Below are 13,616 nucleotides of genomic sequence, written 5' to 3' on the forward strand. Positions count from 1 at the left end.
TTTTGGAAATCCAAATAAACTACATCCCTTTATCTACCCTGCTAGTTACATCCTCAAAAAACTCTAATAAATTTGTTAAACATGATTTCCCTTTCATAAAACCATGTTGACTCTGCCTAATCATATGATTTTCTACGTACCCCGTTATCACTTCCTTAATAATGGATTCCAGCATTTTCCCCAATGACTGATGTCAGGCTAACTGGCTTTCTCTCTCCCTCCTTTCTTGATTAGTGGTATTACATTTGCTACCTTCCAATCCGCGGGGACCATTCCAGAATCTAGGGAATTTTGGAAGATCAAAACCAATGCATCCACTATCTCTGCAGTCACCTCTTAGAATCAAACTGGTGGTGCCAGATCTCTCTGCTGGCATACACTGTTTCTCCAGCATACTGCTCCGCCTATCGCCTCAAGCTTTTTCGAAAGAAAGTCGAAAGAACTTGCATTTATATCGCACTTTTCACAATCGCAGCGTGTCCCAAGCACTTTACAGCTGATGAAGTGAGTTTTGAAGTGCAGTTACTATTGTAATGTAGGGAACGGCAGAATCCAGTTTATGCACAGCGAGGTCCCACAAACAGCAATGAGATAAATGACTGATTAAAATCTTTTAGTGGTGTCCATAGAGGGGCAGTTGCTGGCCAGGACACTGGGTGAATCATCTTCGAAATAGTGTCATGGGATTTTTTACATCCACCAGAGGGCAGAAGCGAACTCGGTTGAACGTCGCCTCCAAAAGACGGCACACCTCTGACAGTGCAGCACTCCCTCAGTGCTGCACTGGAGTGTCAGCCTAGATTATGTGCTCAAATCTCATTCCTCTATGTGGATTAACCCACAACATTCTGGCACGAGTGCGACCACTGAGCCACGGCTAACATATCTTAATACGCACCACACAAGTGCCAGGCAATGACCATCTCCAACAAGCGAGACTCTAACCATCTCCCCTTGACATTCAATGGCATTACCATCGCTGAATCCCCCACTATCAACATCCTGGGGGTTACCATTGATCAGAAACTGAACTGGACCAGCCATATAAATACTGTGGCTACAAGAGCAGGCCAGAGGCTGGGAATTCTGCAGCGAGTGTCTCACCTCCTGACTCCCCAAAGCCTTTCCACCATCTACAAGACACAAGTCAGGAGTGTGATGGAATACTCTCCACTTGCCTGGATGAGTGCAGCTCCAACAACACTCAAGAAGCTCGACACCATTCAGGATAAAGCAGCCCGCTTGATTGGCGCTCCATCCACCACCTTCAACATTCACTCCCTCCACCACCGGCGCACTGTGGCTGCAGTGTGTACCATCTACAAGATGCACTGCAGCAACTCGCCAAAGCTCCAACAGCACCTTCCAAACCCGCGACCTCTACCACTTAGAAGGACAAGGGCAGCAGACGCATGGGAACATCACCTCCAAGCCACACACCATCCTGACTTGGACCTGTATCGCCGTTCCTTCACTGTCGCTGGGCCAAAATCCTGGAACTCCCTTCCTAACAGCATTGTGGGTGTACCTACACCATATGGACTGCAGCGGTTCAAGAAGACGGCTCACCACCATCTTCTCAAGGGCAATTAGGGATGGGCACTAAATGCAGGCCTAGCCAACGACGCCCAAATCCCATCAATGAATAAAAAAAAACTCACACACATAGGCTGGTTCTGGTTTCAGACACAAATACACCTCGGAGTTTAAATCATTTTACGTATCCCAAATGGAAAAACAGAATAATCAGAGATAATCCAAAGAAAACATTCTCGCTAATGTCACTTTTCAAAATCAAAGTTACCAACAATTAACAATCATTTCCACTTTTTTGTAATTTTCCCCAAGAAGAAGAAAAGACTTGTATTTCTATAGCACCTTTCACGACCACCGGACGTCCCAAAGCGCTTTACAGCCAATGAAGTACTTTTTTTTTGGAGTGTAGTCACTGTTGCAATGTAGGAAACGCGGCAGACAATTTGCGCACAGCAAGCTCCCACAAACAGTAATGTGACGATGACCGGATAATCTGTTTTAGTGATTTTGGTTGAGGGATGAATATTGGCCAGGACACCGGGGAGAACTCCCCTGCTCTTCTTCAAAATAGTGCCATGGGATATTTTACATCCACCTGAGGGGGCAGACGGGACCTCGGTTTAACGTCTCATCTGAAAGACGGCACCTCCGACAGTGCAGCACTCCCTCAGCACTGCACTGGGAGTGTCAGCTCATTGACTCATTGCTGGGATACAATTCCTGGGTGCCAGGCACCATCTAGTAGCTCACACAAGTGGCTGTTTGTCATGCGCGAGTGGTGGCAGGCTAGTCAACCGCAAAGGCATTAAAGCCAAGCCTGATCCTGTCCTCACACAACATCCACATCCACACACACACACAATCTGGATCATTTAATACCAACGAGGGGCAGAAGCCCTGCCCAAATTTCTCCTCTCTAAACCAATGGTACCGGGGCCGACTCCAGCTCTCGCACTGCCGCTGCTGACTGAGATCAGCTAACAGAAAGTATTCCTATTACTTTTTAAAGTGCAAAAAGGGGTACAGATAGGGAGATCCTGCCAGTTTCCTGTACATCTGAAAGGTTTGATAGATCAGCCACATTGCAGAAAATATACCCAATTTAATTCGCAGAATACAGACATACAAGGGAAGCAGGGAGTTCCTCCTATCGCTTGGACTGTATGTGCAAACTTCAGAACACACGTTGACAAAATGACCCCAAAAAGTGATGCCACTGGCTTTATGAAGACGAGAAACATGCAGGCCTCCTACCTCTTCCTCCTTGCTTCTGGATTTTCCTCTTCCTGTTGAAATGGGCCTGCCTCCATAGATAGCTGCCAGGTTTTGCAGGATCCCCTGTTTACCATTCAATGGGTTAAATTTAAGAAAATGGGGCTTATACAAAAAAGTGCCCACCAAACACACAGTCACGATTATGTGGTCATTAAATACTCAAATGCAGTTTAATCCCTTCAGCAAGGAATAAAGACAACAATATCATTGCTCCTTTAAGAATGACATCAATCTTGGTTAGAATTTACCTTAAAACCAATAGCACCATCAAATTAATATTTACTTCAATGATTGCGATTGCCTTTCAAGAGGCACTTTATTCATATTTAAGACTATGCTATAGTTAAACAGCACAATGATTATTTTTCAGAGTAATGAGCTTTTAAAACAAAACTGACTCAGCTTGAGATATATAAAATCTGAAGTGACGGAACATCTTTCTCCCCAATGAGTCAGCACATGAAGAGTGCCCAATCTCAGCAATGCTGAACAGAGAGTTAAGCAAGTCATTTCCCTGAAGGAATACAAGCATGTACCCGCCGACTGCCTTATTATATCTGATTTGCTAACAGATCAAATTAGTTCACAATTTGACTAATTGTCAAGTTAAGCCCAGTGAATTGTTACTGGCCCGTTTGAAGCAATCAACGACAGTCCGTAATCACCTGGGCAGTCTATCGAGCACCGCTTTGCAAATGCAGGCATAAATCCAAGTTATAATCTGCCAAGCTCTGAACTTGCCTCCCAATGCACTGTGCACCAGTAACGCAAGGGGTCAGACTCTCACTGGGTTGGTATAAACAGAGGCTCCGATGTGCAACGTTCTGGGCTCAGTGTCACACTGGAGCTGACAAGTTACTTCCTTGCTCTTAGAGTGGATCTCAGGTGAATGAAATACAAATCTTAGATTTGGTGTGTTATATCATCGCAATTGCACTGTATACAGAGTGTAAACACCGAATTATAAAAAGGGAACCTGTGACCAGATCAAAAGCAAAGTTGGAACAGGACTGGCAATAGTGCACCTGCCCACCCTCACACACAGCACAAGATACAATTGTAACTGCCCTGATGCCCCTTCAGGGGGCACCATATGAAAAGGAGTTCCCCAATTCAATCCCCAGTTTGTACTGATCGGAACTGGGGCAGTCGGCCACTGTAGGTTATAACATGCAGCAATAATCTGATCCCTTAGTTTGCAATGCACCAGTAGACAAATTTAACGTCTGGCAGCTTATGTCATGGATTAACGTCTGCGTATAGAGTAGTGGTCAAAGTTTCTAAAGAGGTTAGAGAGTGCCCACAGGTTAAGGTTGATGTTGGGGGGTGGTGGGTGGGAGGCGGAATGTGTGGGGGGGGGGGGGGGGGGGCAAAGAGAAGAAAATTAGCCAAGATGTAAACTTCTGAATTCCATCCGGTGACTCATCCTGGAAACATGCACAATCAGGACACAAAGCACAAAAGGGATTGGGTTTGGATCCAAAGCCTTCCCCTCCCACCCCACCATGATCAGATATCCAGCCAATCATTAACTGGGTTCATGCTTTAAGAATGGCTATTTAGGAGGGCTGCCAGTTCCCAGGTAATGGCTGCACACAAGTAAACACAACTTCATACAGGGCACGTAAATAAGAGGACCGTAAACAAGGACTTAACTGTACGTTGAAGAAATAATCTTCAGCAAAATTACATCTTACATTGGCTCACGATCTCCAAATCCTGATCCTAAGTTAGGCTTTCATACATCTGGGCTATAAATTAATCAGAAGACTTTGAATCTAGGGACCCAATACACTGAACAAGTCTCGTTTTTAAAGGATCTAATTTCTTAAGCAGTGCGGATAGTTCAAAGATGTTACAGAGGAAAGGTTCGCAGCAGAAAGAGTCTTGTGCACGCAGCCAGTCCCAAGAATCAATTCCTCTCAAATATCTATCCAATTGTGGCTTAAATTTTTTCACATCACATGCCTCCCTGAGCAGCCACTGACCTGTGGAAAAGTAATTAAAATTAAACTATCTGTGCACATTTCCTCCTCTGAGCCAATGTCCCCTGATTATAGAGTTTGTGGTAGTCTTGAACGTATTGAGGACTTCATTTATCTATTACAAGACTCTTGAGCAGCATCACCCCTAAGCCTGTTCCTCTCCAGAGTAGACAATCCCAGCACTTGAACCTCTCGTCATTGCTCAAACATGCCTTAGGCTAAGTAACAGTCAAGTTTGTCCTTTTCTGTACTGCCTCCACTGCTTGATATCGTTGCTGTACTATGATGGCCACAATTGTACACAGTTCCCCAGGTGTGGCCATAACAGTGCCTTCTACAGATTCAGTATCAGCTCTGGGATTGGTGCGGTACCCCTCTGGCTGGACATCCAAAGACCCGACTAGCTTTCCTTACTGCTGTCACACAACAGTGCAATTGCTTTCAGTGCGCGATTGACCAATAACGCCATATTGCTCTCTTGTGTTGCATCCTGTCGCCTCCAGCGAGAGTTTATATTCCCACTGTTAATTTCCCATTCCTATTCATTAACTTGCATTTGTCCACATGAAATGTCATTTGCCATGCATCAACAATCCTCAACCTATCCAGGTGGCTTCATTTTTGGTATGAACAGCCACTCCCTGATTTGATGCCCACTGCAAAATTAGACCCCTTAGTTTCTGCCATCAGGTCCAGCACATTTAAATGCACTGGAAACAGCAATGTCCCAGCACTGATCCCTGTGGTACCCCTTGCCATGTCAACACATCTTCATTCACATTGGCGTAGCCAATTTTCAAACCAACTCCAGAAGCTTACATCCTATTGCATGCCTCCCCATGATGTTAACTTATTGCTTGTGTGGCACGGTATCATCAGCCTTGCTGAAATCTAAATAGATCACACGGCAAGAGTTTCTTTTGAAGAGCTTTAGTAAAATTTTTGGACAAGATCTCCCTCCCATTAATCCATGCAGACTTGACTTCTTACCATACCGATCTAGGTGCTGCACTGTCCTGTCTGGGATGCCATCTAATACTTTACCCACAAGGACAAATGCGAGACTCATTGATTTGTAGCTCCCCGTGTCAACCATATGTTCATTTTTAAATATTGGGGTTATGTTGGCTACATTCCAGTCTCTGAAAGAACATAAGAAATAGGAGCAGGAATTGGCCACTTGGCCCCTCGAGCCTGCTCCGCCATTCAATAAGATCATGGCTGATCTTGGGCTCAAAGCCACTTCCCTGCCTGCTTCCCATAACCCTTCACTCCCTTATCTTGCAAAAATCTGTCTATCTCCACCTTAAATGTATTTAATGACCCAGCCGCCACAGCTCTCTGGGGCAGAGAATTCCACAGAAAGAAATAACAAGGGGCAGAAAACACTGGTAGGAGTAGTTTATAGGTCCCCTAACAGTAGCTACACTGTTGGACAGAGTACTAATCAAGAAGAGGAGCTTGTAACAAAGATAATGCAATAATCGTGGGGGACTTTAATCTTCATATAGACTAGATAAACCAAATTGGCAAAAGTAGTTTGGAGGACAAGTTCATGGAATACATTAGAAATAGTTTCCTAGAACAATACGTCGTGGAGCCAACCAGGGAACAGGCTATTTTAAAACTTGTCTTGTGTAATAACAGGGTTAATTAGTAATCTCAGAGTAAAGGATCCGTTAGGGAAGAGTGATCATATTATGCTAGAATTTCACATTGAGTTTGAGAGTGATGTACATAAGTTTGAAATCATAGAATGGTTACAGCACAGGAGGCCGCCATTTGGCCCATGCCGGCTCTCTGCAAGAGCACTTTAGCTAGTCCCACTCCCCCGCTCTTTCCCCATAACCCTGCAAAAACATTTCCTTCAGGTACTTATCCAATTCCCTTTTGAAAGCCATGATTGAATCTGCCTCCACCACCCTTTCAGACAGTGCACTCCAGATCCTAAACACTCGCTGCGTAAAAAAGCTTTTCCTCATGTTGTCTTTGGTTCTTCTGCCAATCACCTTAAATCTGTGTCCTCTGGTTCTCGACCCTTCAGCCAATGGGAACTCCAGTTGTGGCCAAACCAGTGTTTTATAAAGGTTCATCATAACTTCCTTGCTATATACTCTATGCCTCTATTTATGAAGCCCAGGATCCCGTATGCTTTTTTAACCGCTTTCTCAACCTGCCCTGCCACCTTCAACGATTTGTGCACATATACCCCCAGCTCTCTCTGTTCATGCACCCTCTTTAGGATTGTACCCTTTAGTTTATATCGCCTCTCCTCGTTCTTCCTACCAAAATGTATCACTTCACACTTTTCTGTGTTAAATTTCATCTGCCATGAGTCCGCCCATTCCACCAGCCTTGTCTATGTCCTCTTGAAGTCTATCACTATCCTGTTCACTATACTTCCAAGTTTTGTGTCATCTGCAAATTTTGAAATTGTGCCCTGTACACCCAAGTTCAAGTCATTAACATATATATATGTCAAGAAAAGCAGTGGTCCTAGTACAGACGCCTGGGGAACCTCACTGTGTACCTTCCTCTAGTCCGATAAACAACCGTTCACCACTACTCGGTCTCCTGTCACTTAGCCAATTGTCCCTTTTATTCCAAGGGCTTTAACTTTGCTGGCAAGCCTATTATGTGGCACTTTATCAAACACCTTTTGGAAATCCATGTACACCACGCCCTCATCAACCCTCTCTGTTACCTCATCAAAAAACTCAATCAAGTTAGTTAAACATGGTTTGCCTTTAACAAATCCGTGCTGACTTTCCTTAATTAGTCCACACTTGTCCGAGTGACTGTAAATTTTGTCCCGGATTATCGTTTCTAAAAGTTCCCCACTACAGAGGTTAAACTGACTGGCTTGTAGTTGCTGGGTTTATCCTTGCACCCTTTTTTGAATGATGGTATAACATTTGCAATTCTCCAGTCCTCTGGCACCACCCCCGTATTGAAGGAAGATTGGAAGATTATGGCCAGTACCGCCGCAATTTCCTCCTTAACCTCACTCAGCATTCTAGGATGCATCCCCTCTGATCCTGGTGACTATCTACTTTAAGTACAAACAGCCTTTCTAGTACCTCCTCTATATCAATTTTTAGCCCATCCAGTATCTCAACTACCTCCTCTTTCACTATCTCAACTATCTCCTCTTTCACTATGACTTTGGCAGCATCTTCTTCCTTGGTAAAGACAGATGCAAAGTACTCATATAGTACCTCAGCCACGCCCTCTGCCTCCATGCGTAGGTCTCCATTTTGGTCCCTAATCGGCCCCAACCCTCCTCTTACTACCCATATACTATTTATATGTCTATGGAAGACTTTTGGATTCCCTTTTATGTTAGCTGCCAATCTATTCTCATACTCTCTCTTTGCCCCTCTTATTTCCTTTTTCACTTCCCCTCTGAACTTTCTATATTCAGTCTGGACTTAAATAAAGTCAATTACATAGGTATGAGGGACAAGTTAACTCAGGTAGATTGGGGAAATTAGATTAAAAATTATGACGGTAGATAAGAAATGGCAAACATTTAAAGAAATATTCCATAATTCTCAACAAACATACATTCCATTGAGAAATAAAAACTCTACAGGAAAAGTGACCTACTCTGCAGTTATTTTCCTTCCCTCATATCTTGCATCCCCAATCATTGTATTTTCATCTTATCCTCACCCAGAGTAGTTAATCCAATGGGATCACCCAGAATTTAAAAAAAAACTATTTTGCCAATGAATTGGTTTTGGATACCAGTTATACTCTTCTAGAACAAGAAAAATCACTTATAATTGTATGTAACACCTTTAAAAGTAACTTCCCAAAAATGGACACCAAGCAGGAGGTTGAGAAAGGGTTAAGGGTAAGGTTTGGTCAAAATAGATTTTGGTGAAACCTTTGAAGATGAGGAGGGATGCAGCAGGAGATTTAGAAAGAGAATTCCAGACACAAGGGCCATGATGGATGAAGGCTATATTATGATGATGGGAGTGACGGTGGAATGCAAAGAAGAGAAACACACAGCAAACGAGTGTCAGAAGAACAAAGCTTTCCAACACACAAATTGGAGGTTGCAGAGGTCAGATGGAAGGTGGTCATGAAAGGATTTTCAAAGGAGGATAAGGATCTGCATTATGCATTGTGGAAGGGGGAAACAGTTTAAGACATCAAGAACAGGGATGATAGGTGAATGGGACTTCTTATGGGATAGGATACAAGTGGTGAAGGCTTTGGTTGAGGTATAAGTTTGTGCAGGCTAGAACTAAGGAGGCTAGTAGGCAGAACATTGAAGAAGTTGAGCCCAGAGCTGACAAAGGCAGAGTCTCAGTAGCATTGGAAATTAGGCTGTGACAGAGATGGGCAACGTCATTGAGGTAAAAACAGGTGGCTTTGGTTGTGCATAAAATAAGAGTTTGAAGCCCAGCTCAAGGTCAAACAAAACACCAAGGTAACTCACACTCTATGAAATGGCCACAATCAGGGCAGGGCCCAGGGTATGGAATTTCTGGTGCAAACATGCGGGCTTCAAACTTGCCAATGTCAAGCTAGAAAAAACGGTGGAATATGCATGGCTTGATGATGGCTAAGCAAGAGGAAAGCACAGCAACAATCATGAAGCTAAGGCGATGGAGAAGAGGTAAAGCCGGGAGTCGGAAGCTAGTTTCATGCTTGCAGATAAATGTCATTCAAGGTAACAAGCAGATGAGAAATAGTAGGCGGTCAAACATAGAAGATTGGAACATGCCTGAGGTGGCCATGTGAGTGTGGGAGCAGACTCTACACGAAACATGCAAAATTCATTTTTAAAGGAATAAATGTTGAACTCCAGAACTCACCATTGCCCTGCTATATTCAGAGCTGCCGATATTGGAAAAATATTAGGAGTGACCAATGATGATTGGTACGAGCAGGAGCATCCAAGCTTTTCATCTTTGTGGGCCACTTAAGTGGATACAATGAAGCCTCACGGGCCACGTATAAAACCAACAAGCCAGTGAGGAAGAACTGACTTGCCTGGACTTCGTGGGCCAGATTGCCACTTATTGTTTGGACACCCCTGGGTAACAGTGATGTAGTTTGCAAATCCATTTAAGTGTCGGGAGCTATCTTCCTTTACAAGAATGGTATGCATGAAAAAAGTTAACACTTTTAGACCTAAATTAGTGATTTTCACTCCCAGTTCGTAATAGTTGGCAGATCTGTATATTGTATGCAACTATAACAAATGCTCTGTAATATTACTGACAAAGTAAATCACGGTCACTCTGATGCCAAAAAGTGATGACTCTCTGACAAAAAGAAAACCTCCGACATGAATCATTCCTCCAATCAAACAGATTTAATTTCATGATATACCCACAGTCTTGACTGAAATACGTGTGTGAAATAGTAGTTAAATACTGATGGCAGCTGAAACCCAAGAGCAGTAGATGATTGCTCTTCAGGTTGCAGAAGTGGCCTTGAGCATGGAATAATGTTTGAAGCGGTTAACACTCACAGCCACTATGACAGGTGGAGCAAATACTTTACCACACAGCTCAAATACTGCAGTCAATGTACATTTATTCCAAAACGGGAAGTGTTTTAATTTGTTTTGTGAAGAGCTTAGCCGACGCTTTGTGATGGTGTAGGTAATAGTACACATGATGACTATTTGACCAACCATATTTAGAATCTCAATCTAAGATTCCACTCCTCTTCACTCCATTGCCTCGCAACTCACTCAAGAGAACAATATTCTCAAGCACAATATGGTGATAACACAGAAGACACTAGATATGTACACATCTCTTTAAAAGTGAATGAAGTGCAGGCAAGTACAATTATGAACAGATACTTGCTCTCGGTCATGTTTTGAATATTTCCCACTTTACAGTACTTCTCCATGGAATAGTCAAAATCCAATTCCTCAGCGATTTCAGGTCGGGGATCCCTTCAGCAAGTCAGCTCCACCCAATGGTGATCTCAGTTTAACTAGGATTTGTGAATAGAGATCTCAATTCCTGAAGCAGACACACAGTGGAGGATGGCTCTCATCAATTGTTATGGGATATAGATAGGTTAAGTGAGTGGGCGAGAATTTGGCAGATGGAGTATAATGCGGGAAAATGTGAAGTTATCCACTTTGGTAGGGAGAATAGAAAAGAAAAACATTATTTAAATAGAGAAAGACTACAGAATGCGGCAGTACAGAGGGATTTGGGTGTCCTCGTACATGAAACACAAAAAGTTAACATGCAGGTGCAGCAAGTAATCAGGAAGGCAAATGGAATGCTGGCCTTTATTTCAAGGGGGATAGAGTATAAAAGTAGGGAAGTCTTGCTACAAATGTAAGGAGGGATATACTTGCATTGGAGGCAGTTCAGAGTAGGTTCACTAGGTGAATTCCTGAGATGAAAGGGTTGTCTTATGAGGAAAGGTTGAGCAAGTTGGGCCTATACTCATTGCAGTTCAGAAGAATGAGAGGTGATTTTATTGAAACATGTAAGATTCTGAGGGGGTTGGACAGGGTAGGTGCAGAGAGGATGTTTCCCCTCATGGGGGAATCTAGAACGAGGGGGCATAGTCTCAGAATACTCGAGGGCTATGGGGAGCAGGCAGGAAAGTGGAATTGAGGCCAAAATCGGATCAGCCATGATCTCATTAAATGGCGGAGCAGGCTCAAGGGGCCGAATGGCCTGCTCCTGCTCCTATTTCTTATGTTATGTTACTAGCTCATCTGAGGTTGGGACTCTGGAGAGGGTGTTTTCCTCTTGCCATATCCAATCTAGGAATACTTGATGATTGAAATGATTAAATGTTCTACTTCCCAGCACTACGGAATATGCTTGATATGGATACAAGTTTACACAGTGCTCACACATGCACAATTAGCATAATTTCTTTGGCCAGCCACCGCCCCCCCTCACCATAGTAATCAAAGTACACAGGCAAAAAGACAGGGTGCCATGGTGCATGGCAGAAGCAGGGGTGGCTAAAAGAAAGAAACAAAGATCTTGCATTTATATAATGCCTTTCACGAGCTCAGGATGTCCCAAAGCACTATACAGCCAATGAAGTACTGTTGTAATGTTGAAAAGACGGCAGTCAATTTGCGTACAGCAAGGTCCCAGAAGCTACAATGCGATAATGACCAGATAATCTATTTTTAGTGATGTTTGATTGAGGGATAAATACTAGCCAGGACACAGGGGAGAACTCCCCTGCTCTTCTTCGAATAGTGCCATGGGATCTTTCGTATCCACCCGAGAAAGCAGACGGGGCCTCAGTTTAACGTTTCATCGGAAAGACAGCACCTCTAATAGTGCAGCAATTCTTCAGTACTCCACTGGAGAGTGCCAGCCTGGATTATGCGCTCAACTCTCTGGAGTGGGGCTTGAACTGACAACATTCTGACTCCGAGACGAGAGTGCTGCCAACTGAGCCACACCATGAAGAGGAGCTGATCCACAGAGCATCAACGATAGAAGGAAAACCGTCTGTTCTCCCCATGTGCCGTCTGCCTTGGCCCCACCAATCTTCAACTACTGTTGCACTGGTGCTTGGGCTGATCGTTGATAGTTTACCCGCTTTGGGCGAAAAGTGTTTTCCGACTGCCCCTGTTCTCTGCCGATCCCGGGTTGCCTTCGCCGGTGGGGAACTGGCATTTTACTTCGCAAAGCGCTCGAAGTAACTTACTGAGATGTATTTCAAGCAAAAATAAAAGGGAAAAGCCATTTTCCCACCAGCAAAGAGCAGCCAACCAGCCAGAGTACTGCGGCAAAAAGGCACGAAAGGGGAAGCTTAATAGGAAGGGAGTGAAGAAAGGGGAAATAGTGAGTAAAGTGATAACAGCAAGCAGGGGTAAGGGGTAACAGCAAGTGGAGCGGAAGAAGGAAATGGTGAGGCATGTATGGGAAAATGGTGAGGGGAGGGGAGGAAAAGGAGAAAGGTTTACACTGGAGAGAGGCATGGAGCCGAGAGGAGGGAAACAAAGAGAGGGGGGGGGGAAATCAGAGGAAGGGGAAGAGGTGAGAGGATGGGGAGAGCAAGAAATGAAAGAGTGAACAGAATACAAGCAGTGGAGAGGTTTGTGGAGCACCGATGGGAAGTTATGCATTAGGAAATGAACAGACAAAGGGACCAAAAATGGCGACAGGTGAGAAGATTGTATGTGACCATAGCGATCAGCTGCAAACATTGTAAACTGGCGCACATGGGATAAGTAAATAATGAGAAGGGGTGGGGAGCAGAGCAGAGGAGGGGAGCGAGGAGGGGAGCAGAGGAGGGGAGGGGAGCAGAGGAGGGGAGCAGAGGAGGGGAGAGAAGAGAGGAGGGGAGAGAAGAGAGGAGGGGAGAGAAGAGAGGAGGGGAGAGAAGGGAGAAAAGAGAGAAAAGATAATGAGAGAGAGGAGAGATATGGAGGAGAGAATTACATAGAAGATTAGGAGCAGGAGTAGGCTATTCGGCCTCTCGAGCCTGCTCCGCCATTTAATTCATTAAATGTATTCATTAAATATATTCAAGGAGTTAGATATATTTCTTAAGGCTAAAGGGATCAAGGGATATGGGGAGAAGGCAGGGACAGGGTACTGAATTGGGATGATCAGCCATGATCGCATTGAATGGCAGAACAGGCTCGAGGGGCCGAATGGCCTACTCCTGCTCCTATCTTTTATGTTTCTATGTTTTATGAGATCATGGCTGATCATCCAAACTCAGTACCCTGTCCCTGCCTTCTCCCCATATCCCTTGATCCCTTTAGCCTTAAGAAATATATCCAACTCCTTCTTGAATATATTTAATGAACTGGCCTCCACCGCCCTCTGTGGCAGAGAATTCCAC

The 13,616-nt window shown here is 44.2% G+C and overlaps 1 protein-coding gene across 6 annotated transcripts in view; it reads right to left on the reverse strand.

Annotated features, from left to right (window-relative positions):
* nek1 (NIMA-related kinase 1) overlaps window positions 1-13,616 on the reverse strand; it is a 220,172-nt gene that overhangs the window by 107,560 nt on the left and 98,996 nt on the right. For 4 of the 6 annotated variants that reach the window (XM_085975769.1, XM_085975847.1, XM_085975918.1 and 1 more), the window contains exon 19: window positions 2,791-2,874. The exons of the other annotated variants lie outside the window; for them this stretch is intronic. In XM_085975769.1, the coding sequence (XP_085831895.1) occupies window positions 2,791-2,874 (84 nt within the window). The remainder of the gene's footprint in view (window positions 1-2,790; window positions 2,875-13,616) is intronic. 6 annotated transcript variants of the gene reach the window in all.

This window comes from Somniosus microcephalus, chromosome 1 (genome assembly GCF_052327205.1).
Source record: "Somniosus microcephalus isolate GS21.2 chromosome 1, FLI_Smic_1.0, whole genome shotgun sequence".
Lineage (NCBI taxonomy): Eukaryota > Metazoa > Chordata > Chondrichthyes > Squaliformes > Somniosidae > Somniosus > Somniosus microcephalus.